We start from the raw sequence: 14,729 nt of genomic DNA on the forward strand, positions 1-14,729 counted from the left end.
AACTTCAAAAATAAAATAAACTAATGTTGACATTTGTTTAATGGAAAAACGAAATGTGTGTTTATAGAAGAATTTAGATAACAAAACAAAAATAACGCTGACTTGATGAGAATTCAATGTTCAAGATCTGTTGAGATAAATTTACATGATCAACATAATTCACCAGCTTAATCACAATTAAAAATTCCAATGTATAACATTTTTAAATGTCATCTGCCATATTAAAATAAAGTTTAAAGCGTATGTCTGCTTGATTGATGTACTCCTGAAGTTCTAGGTACATAGGTGAAGGAGTAAATAAAATTAAATCTTTAGATTCTAACAATCTGCAGTTTCAATTGTTTTTTAGATTTTGTTTTTCAGCTAGACAGTCTTTAATAAATATAAAATGTGCAATCTTTTTTAAGTATGAAGGAACACATCGCAGTCTTTTTGTGTGTAAATATTTTCCAATTTAGTTATAGGTATAAAGAAAAGAAAATAAGACTTAAAAACTATCTCAAAGATAACAATACACCTTAATTTGGCGAATTCTCTCGGTTTTTGTTATGAAAGAAAGAAGGGATGCCTGCTCCCCCCTAAATATCGGACTAAAAATCTATAAAAAATTATGTTTTATTTTATTCAAAATCTCATTTCAACTGATTATGTTCCTTTCTTATTTTCCCTCAGATTTCATGTTTGAGATGAATTCATGAAATTTTCTGATTGTTTTCTGTAAATCCGGGAACCCTGCAGTTCTACAAGCATCCTCCACCTCCAGCCACTAAACAAGAAAAAGTAAAAGAAAAACAAAGGAAAGCAAGGATCTTCTACTGAAATCCCTTGAATACCCTTCCACCTCCAAACTGCCTTATCTTTTTCCTAACTGCTCCACAACTTGATGTCACAAGAACTACTTGGGAGGCCTCAAAATGTAGAAACAAGAAACGAGAAGAAAACAGAACATTTTACACTATCAACATTTATCCTTTAGCAAATGGAGACACCATTGGAGAACCCTCTTCAATTATAAAAAATATGGGACTGGGAGACATCCCCCCTCCCCCAACTTTATCCTGAATAGAGATAGGAATATATGTTTGAATGCTTGCTCAGTTCATATTTAGTTGTTGACTCATCTAACGTGTGTAAACAAAACAAAGTGCAGAAAAATAGGAAAGCAGGCCCTCCAACCTAGTTCTAAAGTTGGCAGCTTGGCAACAGCCAAAATGTCCCAAATTTGTTTTCCTCCAAAATTAGCCAAAATATGATATGAAAGATGTACGAACAAGAATAATGTAGAACAAGAAATTAGAAATGTCAAAATATTAGCATCCGCTATCATATTACTATTCAATGAATATTGGTAAAAAATCTAAATTTAAAAAAGTAATTTTGTGAAAAAGGATGCATTTTCTTGTTTCCTTTTCATCTATGTTTAAACCTAGAATAAGGTACCTTAAAATCTTGATGTTCATGTGATATTGTAACAGTAGTCTGTGGATTTAGTAGCTTAGCCGGCCAGTACACTACAACCTTATCTGCTCCCCATGCCTAAACCAGCATTAGCATCAGCAAAACAGGAAACTAAGACTTAAAATGTTATGGCCTTTAACCCCAATCCCCCACCCCCCCAAAAAAAAATTTTCACCAAAAAATTTGAAATCTGACATTGAAGGTTTTTTCTACTTTTTGCATTGCTTTTTTGAGAAAAAAAAAATCCATTTATTTCCCCTAATTAAAAATAAATGTTTTAGTTGTCCACTAACTACATTTAAAGAGACTGTAAGCGTAATTTCCAGTAATCTTCTGCAATGATGGCAATGTCCCATTCAGAACGGTACTCTTGAAACTTTTTAAAAATCAAGATATTGTTTTTTTCCTTTCTTATACAAGTTAAGGTTAATTCCTTTAAATTTTTCTTCACTGGATATTCTATTTATTTGTACACAATTATAATGGTACAATTTAAAATCAACGAGGAATGAGATATATAATATATAAAATATAGAATTAATATATAGTAGAAACAATAAAATAAAAAAAGTATCATCAATAATTACAGCTATTTCATCATAATCAAATTCTTCTAAAACATTTTGATTCAACCAGATTAATGGTAAATCTTTTAACAGTGGAATTCTCCATGCATTTTCAGCCAGATTCCCGTAAATAATGTTTGACTTTACTGAGACTTGTTCAAGGAGAGTTTATCTACATAGGTTTCATTTGCAATATTAGATAAATTTTTACATAATTTTGTTCTTTGGTCATTTTTGCATATATCAAACAATGATGAGCTGGGACTTCTACACATAGATTTGCAAAATGATACAAATCGGCTACACAACATAGTTTTTAAATGAATTTGTTAAGAAATTTGTTCAATAAAACATCTGAGTTTGTTGTGGCAAACCAAATAAAATACGAATAGCAGTATTCCAAGTATACAATTTCACAAAACAAATCCCATAGGTTAGAACCATATAGACTAGATGCATATATGTTATAAAGTTTAACAACCATTGTAGGTTCAGAAAAATGAAATTCTTGATTCAAAGAGTGATGAAACATTTAAATGAAAGGAAAGAAGAGAAATGCAGTATTTTAAAATGCTGCTGTGAATTATTGATATCATAAATAAATTACAATCTCTGGACATAGAATTATCGGATTGAAATAGATTTCCAAGATATTTAAATTCATCTACATATGTGTAATCTCTATGGATCTTTTCTTAAATCTTGATGTTCAGGTTGAATCCAGAAATCGTGATCTAAAGAATCACATGAAGATCTACTCATCTAATTCTATACTTGTTCCTCCTGTTTACACATATATAAATATTTAATCAAGCTTTATCTGAGATTTTATTTGAGTTTAATTAAATTTTACTTTAAATGTATCATTCTGGCCTAAAAGTTTATATTCTCAAGCCTAAAAAGCTTTTTTACAATGTCTAGATTTATACTTTAAATAGAGCCTATAACTAAAAAATATATTTAATGGTCTATATATTTCAGACCATAATGGGCTAGAATAACTGCGTTATCCTGCCTTAGTACTCCAGGTTGTGCAATACTATTTAAATGTAAATGTAACACTGCCTAAAACCTTTTTTGAATTTAAGCTCATTAAAACTTATAGATGTTATATAAAGTGAATCCAGATCGTTCTTGTATTTCATCGCCTGTCCTGAACTATGAACTAATGAATTAACAGGTGAAAATACATTCCTAGAGAATTCTGAACTTTTGAAGCTTATCCGAGACTAATTACTCCTTTATCTCGTAGACCAAGTCCTCCTCTGATCTACCCACGCCGTACTCCTGGACAAGGATGATCTCTTCAATCTAAAGAGAGTCTGATAGAGCAGATTCAAACCGCCTGCAGAGTGTCTCCCTGCTGGGCACCATCGTCTTCACCTCCTACATGGAGAAGTCCTGTCGGAAGCGTCTTCCTTGCTTCTCTAAACCAGGACTGCTGCTATTAAGCAGATAAAGGTGAAGATTAAATATGAAGCTGCTCTCAAGATGAGATCTAATGTCTAACTTAATCTTATTTAGATCTCATCATTGTCCTCAAGATTGAGATCTGATGTTTAACTCAACCTTATTCGGATCCAATCATCATCTATCCATACCTCCTCTCGGATAAGTATCCGTTCCTCCTCTCAGAGCAGTATCCGTTCCTCCTCTCGGAGAAGTATCCGTACCTCCTCTCGGAGAAGTCCTGTCGGAAGCATCTGTGTTTCTCTAAACCGGGACTGCTGCTTTCGAGCAGATAAAGGTATATAATCAAGTTTCGTGTGATCTTTGTGAACAATTAAAGACGAAAGTGTGACTATCTCCTCTAACACATGATAAGCCATTATATAAACTCTCCTTATTATTTCTAGTTATGTATAAGAGACAGCTGGTAACAATCATCCAACTCTAGAGCTATCAAATTCTCCGGCCTAATTAACTTTGTAAATGTTACTTTAATTTATATATATTTGTCGCAACTTATTCACATTTAGCACATTGTAAGTGTTATTTCAATTCATAATTGTTGTTACAATTTAATCACACTTAGCACACCTGGAGCAAATTTTAATGTAAACTTGGCTAATTTTATTTATTTGAATAACTATAATACTAATTTATTATTTATTTTGACCCGTGACTGATGTATTGTTTTTCAGTTCACGGGTCCTAGCTCTGTATCGCTGTAACAGAAATAAAGAATATAAGAGACTCATGTGTATTAAAGAGGTGCGCAATGGAGAATTGATGTTGCCCCATCATGTTAATAGCTAAACAATTCCTGTGGATCTAGGTATTGTTTCTAGGGAAAATGCTAAAATTCCCAAAACATGCACAATATGGTAAAGGGACACCATTTTGAATAATCATACATACATTATAAAAAATAAATAAAGAGAGTTTATTATCCGAGGATTAACATTCATATAAAATAAAATTATACATTTTGAATTGGTCATATTGGTAAAAGCATATATATGTTCATCTATTATTATTCAGTAATCTCTGGATATATGGTATAGATGATCTCCATAGCCTCTCCGTCCTGGCTTGAACAACTGTCAACAGATTCTGTTCTCTAAAGTTATGGTTGTGGAGAGGAATATTTCTCGGAAACAGGGATCTGTGGTTTGAGCTTAACAGACATTTTTTCCCAAATGATAGACAGAGTTTTTCTTGACAAACTTCTAGTGTTTCAAGGTTAGACTCTTCAAGTGCAGACATATATCCTTTATATTCTCGACCAAGTGTTACCCTTAGACAGGTTTTCTGCACTTGCTCTAGTGCGCAGGTATTGTTGACCGTCAGTGTGAAGTGCCAGACCACACAAGCCTACACTTGTAGGCAGCGTATAAACGATATAGAGGTTTTGAGTAGATCCTGAGTGGACATACCAACATATTTTAATTGCACAGCAAGGATATTTGAGAATATGCCTTTTTGCACTGCTCCGAAGTATTTAATTCCCAATCTAAATCTTCACTTATCCATACACCTAGAAGTTTGGTTGCTGAAACCTTTTCCAAAATATTACTATCTAGGTTCAGCCTCGTAAAGAGTTAACCATATTTCTGGGTAAATATTATGTAGTTGGATTTAGCAGAGTTAAGCTTCATTTTACTGATCCTTGTCCAGTCAGAGAAGGTATTAATATGATTCTGCGGAGTAGATTAGATTGATGAATATAAGGTTGGTCGGTTCCTATATCCGATGGCACATTGAACTTACAGTTGTAGGATGAGAGATTTCCAGAACAGGGAGAGAGAGATAAGAGTTCTAAGATTAAGAGATCATCTGCATATTTAAATCTTAAGTCTGGTTGCACACAATTAGCATAATCATTGCACTGGACCAGATATTTAATGACTCCCAGCAGGGTTCCTTGGGGACCTCCTCCAGGCATGTGGTAGGTAGAAGAAGTAATTCCGTTGAACTTCGCCATCATATATCTGTCCTGGAGATAACTAGCAAGTAGCTCATTAATAGAGGCCCGAACACCGATAGTGGAAAATTTTTGAATTGCAATATTAGGACATTGTCTATCAAATGTTGCTGACCAATCTAACATAGTGCCAATTACAGCAGGCAAGGATTGTTTGTTATCCAGATGAGTAATTATCTTGTCCAACATCTTGATTAACATATGGTCTGTCCAAGTACCTTTCTGCTTACCAAATTGCGCTATGTCTAAATCTGCTTGAATGTCTTCTAAAATCCAGGTTTTTTAAAATCTTTCAAATAGTTGTAGTTACTGGTGCAGGATATTTTCCTTAGATCTTTTATAACTTTGGGGTTTTTAGTTTATGGCACTGGGGTTAAAGATCCCAAACTTCCATTTCTTAGGATAAATTCCAGTTTGGAGACATGCATTGAGAATATTAGTTAATGGTTTAGCAAGTTCAATGCTAATTCGTTCCTTAGTTTATTTGGAATATCAATGGGAAGTTTTGATTTGGTTTTCTTCATTTTCCTCAGCTTAGTGTATACCTGGTAATCATGGAGTACTGGAGGCGGCTGGGCAGGTAGGAAGGATGGGAGTTGGTCTGGTGCAGATATAGGATCATATTCTTGGGAGATACCAGCAAAGTGCTCAGCAATCCTGTCTGCAACAGAATTTACAGAAAGGCCCTTAAGACATTCAATAGTTATTTGCTCATTCATATCATTCTTTAATCTAATCTTTTTAGCTAAACTATACCATTTAGCTGGGTTTGTAATTCTAACCTCATCAAATATTTTGCTATAATATGTTAATATCAGATTTTTTTAAGGCTAGAGAATGTCTTTTTTAAGCTCAGATATTTCGAACTTCTTCTATTTTTCCAGTATTCTTGCTTCATTTGTCTGTTAATTTTTTTCAGGAACAGATTCATCCAGGGTTTGTCTAGAGGAGAAATTGTAACAATTTTTTTCTGGAAATATTTCTTCAAATTTGGAACGGATTGTCCTATGAAAAGCTTTGGATTTCTCATTTACATCAATTTCCTTAATTACATTAAATCAAAGATGTGCAGTGATAAATCTTCCAACACACATTATTACTATCAATATTAGATTTATTAAAAATAACACATTCAGTCTTGGATTCTTTATGTTTGCAATTGTACTGAACTTTTGTTTACAATTTAGTGAAAATTCCTCACGTATATTTGGCATTTCCTGTAAACCATTCCTATTTGGGGACAGAAGAATAATATCATCAGCATAAACCCATATTCCAAGGTATATACCTTGTATTTGACAACCAATCATAGATAATCTCAACTGTTTAATCAAATCATTTATATTGATGCAGAATAATATCATAACTAACCGCTCCCTGTCTTACTCCATTTGTTGCTTGAAAACCATGGGATAGAGAATCAGTCCATTTTGCAAGTTTGGTTCTTATATTTATATGTATGAGACATCTTAGAGATAAGACTGAAATGTTTTTTTCCAATAGCTCGGGGAACAATTTACCCCAAGCTACAAGATCTAACGCTTTGGATAGATCCATAGCGCATGCATAAACTGGCCGGCCAGCTTGATTATAGTAATCAATTACTGAGGATACGACCCAGGAACACATAGTTGTACTACAGTAAGGTTGAAATCCAAACTGCAATTCATCACTGGATAGTTTATCCTCATCCAATATAAGTATAAAGCCAGTCAAACCATTTCAAAAGTAAGCTCCAAATTGCAATAGCTCTATAATTATCACTTTTACAAATATCACTTAGGTTAGGTTATCTTTAACTATTGGGACAAGGGAGCAAATAAGTAGGAAATGGGGAATTTTTCCGGTCCTTAGAAATCATTTAAAAAGCTGTAAATATTGAAGAGAAACCACACTTAAAAAATTATCAGTTTTTAAAATTAAAAACGATAACAAATACACATATAATCGGGAATTAAGATAATGGCAAATTCCAATTTGATTTGGTGAATATTACTATGATATTTGGTCTTTAAAAAGGTAATTATTTCAACTTATTTTCAAAGATTGAAATAAATTTAACACCCAATCCAAAGACCAATTTGATACAAGAATCAGTTAAGATTCCATGGCAATTTTGTCTTTCAGTGATTCTTCAGTGAAATAGTTTCTTATAATTGACTTATTTAAAATCCAGTGATGGTGATGGACCAGACCTCTATAGAAGAATATAAGTAGATATTCGTTCCACATTTACTGAAAATATATTTCAGTCTAGGTTGACCCTCGTCAGTTTTTGAGATTGTTTCTGTCATAAAGATTGTTGCTTTAGTAATTGTAAATTGCCAGTACAGTCCAAAATAGGACAGCACAGGTTGGCCCAGCTCTGATATTCAAATGTACACTGGTTGTGCCCATGCGTGAAATAAGCTGCAAATTATTAATTTGACAAATCTAGAAGTGAATATAAATCATTTACCTTGTAGTGAAGTTCATCCTTTAATTCTCTATGAACAAAAAGCTGATCCTAAAGATTAGAAGTTTTCAACAGAGTTTTATCAAAGTAAATCTTAACTCATAAAAAACATATCATACAATTATCATATAAATCCTATGATATTTGTATGATTTGATTTTTATGGATTTAAAACATGATATACATCCAAGATTCATTGCGTTCAATGGCACAACTAGGTTTTCTTTTTGGCATAGTGAGGGTGGGCGAGGCTGGGTGCAGAATTTTGAGCAGGAACAATCATGACATTTTATCAATTTCCAGTGTTCTCCTCATTCATTCATTTACTGGCTAGTCTAGCTAGTCAGTATGTCTACTGTTCAGCTACGGTTTGATCTATGATAAACGTGGAAAATTAAACATCTAAACGAGATTATGTCAAGGACGGCAATAAAAAACGAAAACAAAATGATCTTCTGGATATTTTCTGACCTTAGATATCCCAGATTCCTCTAAAGTCTCTCTGAAGGCTGTTGTAAGGTCATCCTCTCCAGCATCAACATGACCTAAAGGTCACTTTGAAGGATTTAGGGTGACGTTAAATACATTGGTAACCAGAAAACAGTGGAATACTTGTTGGCTGCTGCTTTCAGACTGGGGTAATTACCCCCAAAATCTCCCTCAGTACCACCCCTGGCTTCTTCCATACTCTTATCTCAAGAATTGTTGCAAAGGAGGTTGTAATTTTTCCCTTTTTAGACATATATCCTAATATCCTTTAATGAAAGTTTTTTCTTAAAGGTAACATAAACAGGGGTATTATTATTATTATTAACAATCAACCTACAGACAAAGTACAACGACCTGTAGGTTGAAATACAATGAAGATAGGGTTGAGGGTATAGACCTGATGTTTATAAAGTTTAGGCTTCAGCCTATGCACAATTTCATTTTACCATAACAGTCCCTTTTAAATGTTCTGGTTTATCCTGAGACATATGATGATTAATTTAAAGGCTTGTTTGACTGATAAAAATTTGTTTTTCTTTTTTTAAAGAAATCTTAGCAAGACAATATAATCGTTATAAAAACAACATTGAAAAAAAGTAAATTGTTTACATCTTTGCAAATTGTAAGATGTTTAAAGCCCGATATGTTTAATTTTTTTTTTTTGATATATTTAGGATCTGTTTTGTATTTTGATGTTTTGTTTTTTGGTAATTCAAAATTAGAAATTTTGGCATTAAATTTTAATGAACATATATATTATCTCAACTGAACTAAATTGTAAAATGTCTGCGGTTTAAATGTATCATACTATTTTATGTTATCATTTTACTGCATGATATTACAGGATATTTTAAAGCTGAAAATTTAAAAAGTGGAGATTTTATTGCCCCTAAAAAGTAGTGTTATTTACCTTTCGGTGGTGTCCAATGGTGGTTCTGATTACTAGCCTTCAGAATATATACATAATTTGTCACATAAAGAATTATACATTTAGCGAAATCTGCTTTTTTAATTTTTAAGTTTACGGCATGGCAATATTAAAATTGAAAAAAATGTGGTTTTTCTTTATTAAACTTAAAAACGATGCTATCTCAATCATCGATCTTAATTTAGACCAAACAATTGGCCATTGGGAGATGTTTATTGAACTCAAAATCCTTATAAAAAATTATGAATATTCTGCCTGCATCAATAAGAACTGAACAGAATTCTCAAAGTTTCTGTAAACAACAAAACCAGCAGCACGCCTAGCTTTTGCCATCCTTCTGAAATAAACCTTGGTTTGTGAGAAAAAAATTTATTAAAAAATAGGCGAGATGTTTTTACACCGGGGAAAGTTACGTAATGATTACGCATCTATTGCATTAGCGTACTGGAACTCCTTGCTGTTTGCGTAATCGAACATGTCCAGGGCAACAACACAGCTTTCACGTACAACAGCGGCTTCGTTCTCATCAAGATACCTAGACAAGAGATCATTCCTTCAAACCTTTATTTGTGAGAGCTTACCAATTAACAATACAGATAAATAACTTAAATTTTCTAAGTTTGGACATTCAAACCGATGAAGTTATAAATTTTTTAAAAGCTGAATTAATCATTGACGTACTTGGCAAGTTCTTCTTCAACACCTTGTGCTCCTATCCCTCCAAGAGCTTCAGCACACTCATGACGTACCATGGGGTTCTCAGATACATCCTGGAGACGCTGGGTCAACTCCTAATTATCATTTTATCATTAGGGTAAATGGTTGACAAATGGTTCCTTTTTTCCTTATGAGTTATCACAGTGTACATAAGAGTTAAAAGTGCGACACTGTCGATACATACCTTAACAGCTGCTGGAGAAGCAGCCTGCCCAAGAACAAAAGCTACCTCATGACGGAACAAAGGACTGAACAAATATTCATAAATTGGACATTAAAGACTCTGAAAGAGTAATTTCAATGTGACCTTGTGTAAGATTGTTAAGCCTGATTCACAATGATACCCTTAAAACCTTTATCCGATCAATATAATGTGAAGGATATTGTCGTTTTCTTAGAATTTTAAAGTGTTTAATTTCAAGTGACCTTATGTAAGATTGTTAAGCCTGATTCACAATGATACCCTTAAAACCTTTATCCGATCAATATAATGTGAAGGATATTGTCGTTTTCTTAGAATTTTAAAGTGTTTAATTTCAAGTGACCTTATGTAAGATTGTTAAGCCTGATTCACAATGATACCCTTAAAACCTTTATCCGATCAATATAATGTGAAGGATATTGTCGTTTTCTTAGAATTTTAAAGTGTTTAATTTCAAGTGACCTTATGTAAGATTGTTAAGCCTGATTCACAATGATACCCTTAAAACCTTTATCCGATCAATATAATGTGAAGGATATTGTCGTTTTCTTAGAATTTTAAAGTGTTTAATTTCAAGTGACCTTATGTAAGATTGTTAAGCCTGATTCACAATGATACCCTTAAAACCTTTATCCGATCAATATAATGTGAAGGATATTGTCGTTTTCTTAGAATTTTAAAGTGTTTAATTTCAAGTGACCTTATGTAAGATTGTTAAGCCTGATTCACAATGATACCCTTAAAACCTTTATCCGATCAATATAATGTGAAGGATATTGTCGTTTTCTTAGAATTTTAAAGTGTTTAATTTCAAGTGACCTTATGTAAGATTGTTAAGCCTGATTCACAATGATACCCTTAAAACCTTTATCCGATCAATATAATGTGAAGGATATTGTCGTTTTCTTAGAATTTNCTGATTTTGAAAAGAATTATTAAAACTTGACGATTTACATTTACTTTAAGCCATTTTACCTCCGGAACTGGATCGGAGGAGTACTCCTTAAGAATATCCAGAACCTCCGGTCCTCCGATAGCACCCAGAGCCTCCGCACATTCGTGACGAACTATAGGTTCTCTACTCGTATCCTATAATGGATATTATTTAGAGAGTAAGGGTTGTGTAATGTAAAAATACTATATAAAGTCGAATAATAACGATGCCATGAATGTCATCTAGAAAATTATGTAGTCTTATTTAATCTCTTTACCGTCTTTAAGTTCTCTTCGATTTAAACTAGTTCCAATATTTTTTCCATAAACAAATATTTCTTTACTTTAAAAAAAATTTTTGTTATTTTATTCTTATGTTCACGTTGGATCCATATATAATATTTAAGAAACTTGGATCCAAATAAGAAAGCTCAAAGTCTCAGACGCATTAGTCTACAAGAACCTGGTTACCTTGAGAACCTGAATAAGAACAGGAACAGCTGCGGGGTCCTGCAGCTGTCCAAGGCAGTATGCAATCTCATGTTTTAACAGTGCAGACGAGTCAGAGAATCCCTTATCAATCGAACAATCAATTAGTAGTGCAATCAATTGGTAAATTAATCAATCAATTAATTCTAAAATTGGCAAATTAATCAACTAGTAAATTAATCACGAAGTTAATTTATCAATTAATGAATAAATAAACCAGTAAGTTTGTAAAACCCTTCGGTAATAAATCACGTAATCAGTAAATAATCAATTAGTAAATCTTTCAATTTTTAATTCGATCAATTAATAAATCTTAAAAAAATTAACCAGTCAAACATATATTTTCCTTGAATAAAAACTAAAATGACCTTGGAAATCCAATCAATTGCCTCTTTCCCTCCGATATTCTTGAGCGTGAAGAGGGCCCTGAATCTCTCCTTCAGGGGCCTGGAGGGATCATTCAGAAGTTCACCAACAGCTGATATCTACCAAAAATGCTTCTTTCACATTTTTGTTATAATTCAAGGATAGTTTTATTCAACAAATACTTGAAAATTATAACATTTCCCCAAACAGATGATTTTTTTTCTGAAGAAAAATGAGAATATAGGATTCAGATTAAAAAAATAAAATCCTGAAGTTTTTTAATTAAATGTAGACTCTAGAAGGATAAAAATTCCTTTAATAAAGCAGAATTTAATAATAACAAATAAATTTTGTTGTTTATTACCTTATCCGATGAAAATTCCGGCATGATAATCGAATGAAGTTATCTAATTCGAGTAACGACGACGATTACTCTCGCCAACGGTTTCCGCACTCGATATTGCAGCACTTGTAGAATGTGGTCATAGGCTCGTCCGCTGACCGGGTCTAAATATCAGGATTTTTATAGATAATCCACATAATATTGAGTATCATAAGATTAGGAGGAAACCCTGAGTTAAGAAAATACAGTGAAACCCTTATAACGATGAAATAGAACGACGACATTTAAGCAATTTAAAGTGGATTTAATGGTTTTACAAAGAAAATAGTTTTAAAAGTAACTTAAGAAATTTACTTCTTAAGAGAAATTAGTTTGTTGCTGCGTTTCATGATCATTGGACTATTCATTATCATAATTTGAGTCTAAACGTCGCCTTCCTGTTTCACAGTTTAATGGATCTCATCATCTCACTGTATTTGCATTGAGTATGCTCTGGGATTAGAACACAATTAGCCTCCGTAGTCTACGCGTAACCAGGTTTAAATACCTGTATTTGCATTTTGAATGCTCTGGGTGAGAACACTTCGGGCACTTTGCCTCCGTAGAGTCTAAGTTTTCCCATGTAAATTACCTGTATTTACATAAAGTATACTCTAGAATGAGAACACTTAGGGTACTTCGCCTCCGTAGAGACTACGATTACCCAGATTTAAATACCTGTATTTGCATAAAGTATGCTCTTGGGTGAGAACACTTAGGACACTTCTCCTCTGTAGAGTCTACGTTTTCCCAGGCAGCAGCTCCTCCTAGTACATCATCTACCTCCTTCAAGCTTGTATACGTCCTAGATTACAGAAATTAATAACTTGCCTTAAAATCCTTATATCTTGCAACTTGAACGTGATACCCTTAACCGGTTTTTTGGGGGATTTAAGACGCGGTTTAAATTAATTAAATTCGGACTCTGCTAGATCAATTCGTCAGTTTTAAATATCAAAGGGTCCGGTCTGTTTCTAAACCAATCTACTGAATATCTGTTTCTTATCCCACTTGTTGGATATCTGTTTCTATTACCACAAGTTGGATATCTGTTTCTAAACCTAAATCCCAGGATATCCGTTTCTAAATCCATCTAATGGATTCATGTTTCTAATTCCAAAAGCTTGGTTTCTGTTTTTAATCCCACTAGCTGGATATCAGTTTCTAATACCACTAGCTGGATATCTGTTTCTAATCCCACTAGCTGGATATCTATTTCTAATCCCACTAGCTGGATATCTGTTTCTAATACCACTAGCTGGATATCTGTTACTAATACCACTAGCTGGATATCTGTTTCTAATCATAATCCCTCCGGCGCTATATATCCGCATGTATATCAGGAGAATTCGAAGCTAGCTCTAAACCCTTCTACTAGAAACATGTTACTTCAAGTCTAACTCCACCTACTGGATATCTAAACATAGTCCCACCTACTAGATATCTATACATAACCCCACCTACTGGATATCTATACATAATCCAAAATACTAAATATCTTTACATAATCCCACCTACTGAATATGTATATGTAATTCCTCCTACTGGATAACTATACATCACCCCACCTACTGGATATCTATAGGTGTTGCTTGTGAAATTGCTTATTTGGGAAGTTGTCAATTGGGAAAAATCCTTTGGGAAAGTAACCAACATCTATCTAAACATAACCCCACATATTGGATATCTACACATAACCCCACCTACTGGATACCTATACTTAATCCCTCTAGCTGGACATCTATTTTTAATCTCATCTACTAGATAGTGGATATATGTTTCTAATCTCACCTGCTAGATATCCGTTTAGTGATATTTTAAACCTTCCTACTGGAAACCTGTTACTTTCAAGTCTAACCTCACCTGCTGGATATTTGTTTCTAATCCAACCTGCTAGACATCCGTTTAGTGATATTGTATATGTATGGGCAGGTAGAGCAGGAGAATCGGTAGCTGGCACTTAACCTTTCTACTGGAAACCTGTTACTTTCAAGTCTCCCCACCTGCTGAATATTTGTTTCTAATCTCACCTGCTAGATATCCGTTTAGTGATATTGTAGATGTATGGGCAGGTAGAGAAGGAGAATCGGTAGCTAGCACTTAACCTTTCTACTGGAAACATGTTACTTTCAAATCTAACCCCTCCTGCTGGATATTTGTTTCAAATCTCACCTGCTAGATATCCGTTTAGTGATATTGTAGATGTATGGGCAGGTAGAACAGGAGAATCGGTAGCTAGCACTTAAACCTTCCTCAACCTGGTATAAAAGGTTTAACCTTGCCCATTCAATTCAATCATCAATCAATCTTCTATTTA

General features: G+C 33.5%; 2 protein-coding genes across 4 annotated transcripts; both read right to left on the reverse strand.

The window, feature by feature from the left end:
- Positions 1–21: 21 nt before the first annotated feature.
- Positions 22–9,676, reverse strand: LOC111697162 (bis(5'-nucleosyl)-tetraphosphatase [asymmetrical]). Of its 3 annotated transcripts, none has more exons than XM_023467067.1 (8): positions 9,579–9,676; positions 9,306–9,342; positions 8,378–8,451; positions 7,910–7,957; positions 5,997–6,137; positions 1,441–1,536; positions 654–766; positions 22–265 (listed from the first exon to the last, which is right to left on the reverse strand). In XM_023467067.1, the coding sequence occupies exons 1-7, from the start codon at positions 9,654–9,656 to the stop codon at positions 659–661; spliced, it is 582 nt and encodes a 193-aa protein (XP_023322835.1). In that variant the 5' UTR covers positions 9,657–9,676; the 3' UTR covers positions 22–265; positions 654–658. The 3 variants fall into 3 exon arrangements, with proteins under 3 accessions (XP_023322835.1, XP_023322834.1, XP_023322833.1); XM_023467066.1 differs by having other exon boundaries at positions 22–273; XM_023467065.1 differs by lacking the exon at positions 22–265 and having other exon boundaries at positions 600–766.
- Positions 9,659–12,966, reverse strand: LOC111697169 (deoxyhypusine hydroxylase). The gene is made up of 8 exons (XM_023467072.1): positions 12,921–12,966; positions 12,395–12,537; positions 12,033–12,149; positions 11,647–11,748; positions 11,203–11,331; positions 10,225–10,314; positions 10,005–10,114; positions 9,659–9,858 (listed from the first exon to the last, which is right to left on the reverse strand). The coding sequence occupies exons 2-8, from the start codon at positions 12,416–12,418 to the stop codon at positions 9,744–9,746; spliced, it is 687 nt and encodes a 228-aa protein (XP_023322840.1). The 5' UTR covers positions 12,419–12,537; positions 12,921–12,966; the 3' UTR covers positions 9,659–9,743.
- Between the last annotated feature and the right edge of the window lie 1,763 nt (positions 12,967–14,729).

The sequence above is a fragment of the Eurytemora carolleeae genome, unplaced genomic scaffold (genome assembly GCF_000591075.1).
Source record: "Eurytemora carolleeae unplaced genomic scaffold, Eaff_2.0 scaffold128, whole genome shotgun sequence".
NCBI lineage: Eukaryota > Metazoa > Arthropoda > Copepoda > Calanoida > Temoridae > Eurytemora > Eurytemora carolleeae.